At 37.5% G+C, this 3,393-nt stretch overlaps 1 protein-coding gene across 2 annotated transcripts in view; it reads right to left on the bottom strand.

The window, feature by feature from the left end:
• The window catches only part of Abhd18 (abhydrolase domain containing 18), a 40,663-nt gene that overhangs the window by 28,181 nt on the left and 9,089 nt on the right, over positions 1-3,393 (bottom strand). Inside the window, exons 1-2 of one of the 2 annotated variants that reach the window (XM_026782860.1) lie at positions 2,780-2,860; positions 2,523-2,574 (exon numbers count right to left, since the gene is read on the bottom strand). Coding sequence is in view for 1 of the 2 variants with exons in the window: in XM_026782856.1 (XP_026638657.1) it covers positions 2,780-2,845 (66 nt within the window). In the remaining variant the exon portion in view is untranslated. Of the gene's footprint in view, positions 1-2,522; positions 2,575-2,779; positions 2,865-3,393 lie in introns of those variants that run through there. The other variant, XM_026782856.1, reaches the window with a different exon arrangement.

Genomic DNA, 3,393 nt, shown 5'->3' with positions numbered 1-3,393 from the left:
CACCTTTGTAAAAAACGAGCTAAGGATTTGAAAAGACCTAACAATTGGCCCAATATAGTAAAAAGTTCAACACCATTCGTATTATGGAGACACAAGTACAGAGATATTTTTATTAGGATGCTGGGAAAAGTACAAGTGCTGGTGAGAATCTGGTCACACTGGACTCCGGTACAGTGCTGGCTCACACGTACAGTAAACAGAACTACTTTGTGTAGAATGTTCACACGACATTTGTACTTGACTGTTCACAGTAGCATTATTTATACCAGCTCACAAATAGTAGAAACAACCCAGATGTCTATGAATTCATGAGCAGATAAGAAATTATACAGTCACAGAAAAGAATACTGGTACATGGTACGACATGGACGAGTCTTACAAACATACTAAGAGGGGCAAGAGAGATGGCTCGTGAGTAGACGCAATCCTCTAATCTACTAAGCTACACGTGTGAGGTAGCATGGGTGCTCCCCCACATACACCATGTACACAACACATAAATAAGAAAAATTACTAAATTAAAATACTTTCTAAGAGACAAAGCCCACATATTGTATAATTCCATTATAAGAAATGTCATAAATATGAGACTCCATAGATACAAAAAGCAAATTAGTAACAAATTAGTAACTGCCAGCACGTAGGGGAAGAATCAGTGGGAAGTGCTAGCCAGAGTGTTAGTGTCTTTGGGGTCAATAGTATCGTGGAATAAAACAGTAAAAAAATAGTAACTGACAGCTAATGGTTATGTATTTAGGTAAAAAATATAAACATTCCGCTGTATATGTTAAAAAGGTAGACTTTATGACACATCATTATAATTTAAATTTTAAACACTGAGGGTGGGATGTGTCTTAACTCAAATTGTTAAGATTATCTATCCTCAAGAGAGATGGCTCAGAGGTTAAGAGCACTGACTGCTTTTACAGAGGTCCTGAGTTCAATTCCCAAAAACCATATGGTGGTGACTCACAACCATCTGTACTGAGATATGGTGCCCACTTCTGGCTTGCAGCATACATGTAGGCAAAACAAAATACTGTATACATAGTTAATAAATAAATCTTTTTTAAAAAGAAGAGTACACACATTGAAAAATTAAGAGGCTGTGATCACCTCTGTCTGATGGGTATTACAGTTATGGGAAGTAGGTTTAATAAATTAAAAAAAAAAAGATTATCTGTCCTCTGTGGGAGCACAGAAAGAGGATCAAAGGTGGAGACTAGCAGAGATAAACAGAGACTTGATTTTTTACTTGGTATACTCTGTTTATTTAAAAAGCCTACATACTCTTGGTACGTTGACTTGTGCACATATTTCTTTGTCCATGTAACTTTGTGGGCAAGCTTACCCATGTGTGTGGGACGACCAGAGTCATCATACGATGTCTTCCTCTATTGCTCTCCACTTATTTGTTTCCTATATTTTGCTTTTTGAGGTGGCCCTAGTTGTCCTAGAACTCGTTATATAGACAGGCTGGCTTTGAGCTCACAGAGATCTGCCCGCCTCTGTCATCTTAGTGCTGGGATTAAAGGCACATGCCCCCAATTCAGGCTGCTCTACTTTTGGCAACAAAGTCTCTCGCTAAGCTAGACCCTGCAGTTTCTATTAGACTAGCTGACCAGCAGTCCTCAAGATTCCTCTGGCTTTTAGGTGGGTCTTGGGGATCTGAACTCAGGTTCTCATGAGGATGTAATGAGGATTTTGCCCATTAAGCCATCTCCTCAGCCTATAAAAGTTTACTAATATATTTTTGAGGGGTGGAGGGATAGGGTCTCTCTGTGTAGCCTTAACTGCCCTGGAACCCACAGAGATCCTCCTGCCTCTGACTCCTAAAAGCCACCACACCTGGCTAAAAGCCTATACTTTATTTCCCCCTCTCAAGACAGGGTTTCTCTGTGTAGCCTTGACTGTCATGGAACTTGCTATGTAGACCAGGCTGGCCTCAAACTCACTGAGATCAACCTGCCTCTACCTCCAGAGTGCTGGGATTAAAGGTGTGAGCCACCACAGTCCGCTTAAGAGCCTAAATGTTTTTTGAGCCTATACTTTTTAAAGAAAAAAAAAACCCAGAGAAAAAATGGAAATATTCACCAAAATTTGAATAACAAAGACAAATTTAAAATACAGTCTACATGTAACATCTATGGTGTAGAGAAGGTTTCCATTTACAAGTTTCATCTTTTTTTATCAGGGGAAATCTTCTGATGAAGGAAATCTAAATATATCCAATATATAAAAGATGCAAGAGTACTTACTTCAGCCAAGGTCAGGGATAGGTTGGGAAACTCACCCATCCATTTTCCTTCTCCTACAATATCTCAAAGTACTCAATCACACACATTTAGATCATATAGAAAAACAGCTGACTGCTTATGAAACAAAACAATTTCAAAGTTCAGAGCATTTTCTTTCTGAGTAATGCATTCTATTGTTGCGCCCTGACACTTCCTAATAGCTACTTTTGCCAATAATGCCTGATGTGACGATTCTCAGGTAGACTGCTCTCTTTTAATACTTACTAGTCTTCTTTAATATTCTTCTTTAATGTTGAATAATTGAACCCTCAGGAGCCTAAGGATACAAAATGAAACTCAGAAAAATGCAGCCTAAATACTAAGTATTCAGGCAAATGCTAAACATATGTTCCCCATTATTTATGAGTAAAATTATTAAAACATCACTGAGGAAAAACAGCATTCTTTAAATATGTATAAACACTCCACGGCACTGTCGCGGTGACTGCTACAGGATTTCAGCACAGTCTGTTCTGGCGTACCTTGTCAATGTGCACCGGATAGTCGCTTGAAACCAGATTCTGGCACCTTTCTCGATTTCCAATCATCTTTCTGAATTCAAAGAGTCTATTAGGAGACAAAAGTTTGTATTTTTAAAACACCTTTTATGTTAACTGTTATACTTACTGTTATGAGTGATGAATGGTGATTAAAATTAGCAAAATCAATTAAGAGGCAATGTTCACTAAACTTTTATCACTGATAGAAGAAGGTACCTTTCTTTTCTCTTTTTGAGACTGGAAAACTTTTCTTAAAAAAGTATGAGAAAGAAAATCGATCATAAGCAATTAATACCTATAAGATTCAAAATGAAAGAGGCCAATCTTGAAATAATTTTTCTTATGTTTTTCCATGAGTTACAGCGTATTCCAGTTTCATAGCCATTGAAAATTTAGGTTATCCTAGAAAGTCACTGCCTGGAAACCACACAACATTTCAACCAGCCTAGCTGGTTGTTACTGATGCAAAGAAACTAATTTGCACCCAAGGCATGATGCTCTAAGCTAAAATGTACAGAAATAATTAAGAGAATGAAAGGGAAACTTTATAAAATCAATATTTAATTACCCCAATAAGCCAATCTAGATTTGAAGCT

The sequence above is a fragment of the Microtus ochrogaster genome, chromosome 1 (genome assembly GCF_000317375.1).
Source record: "Microtus ochrogaster isolate Prairie Vole_2 chromosome 1, MicOch1.0, whole genome shotgun sequence".
Lineage (NCBI taxonomy): Eukaryota > Metazoa > Chordata > Mammalia > Rodentia > Cricetidae > Microtus > Microtus ochrogaster.
This window is presented reverse-complemented; position numbering and strand designations above follow the sequence as displayed.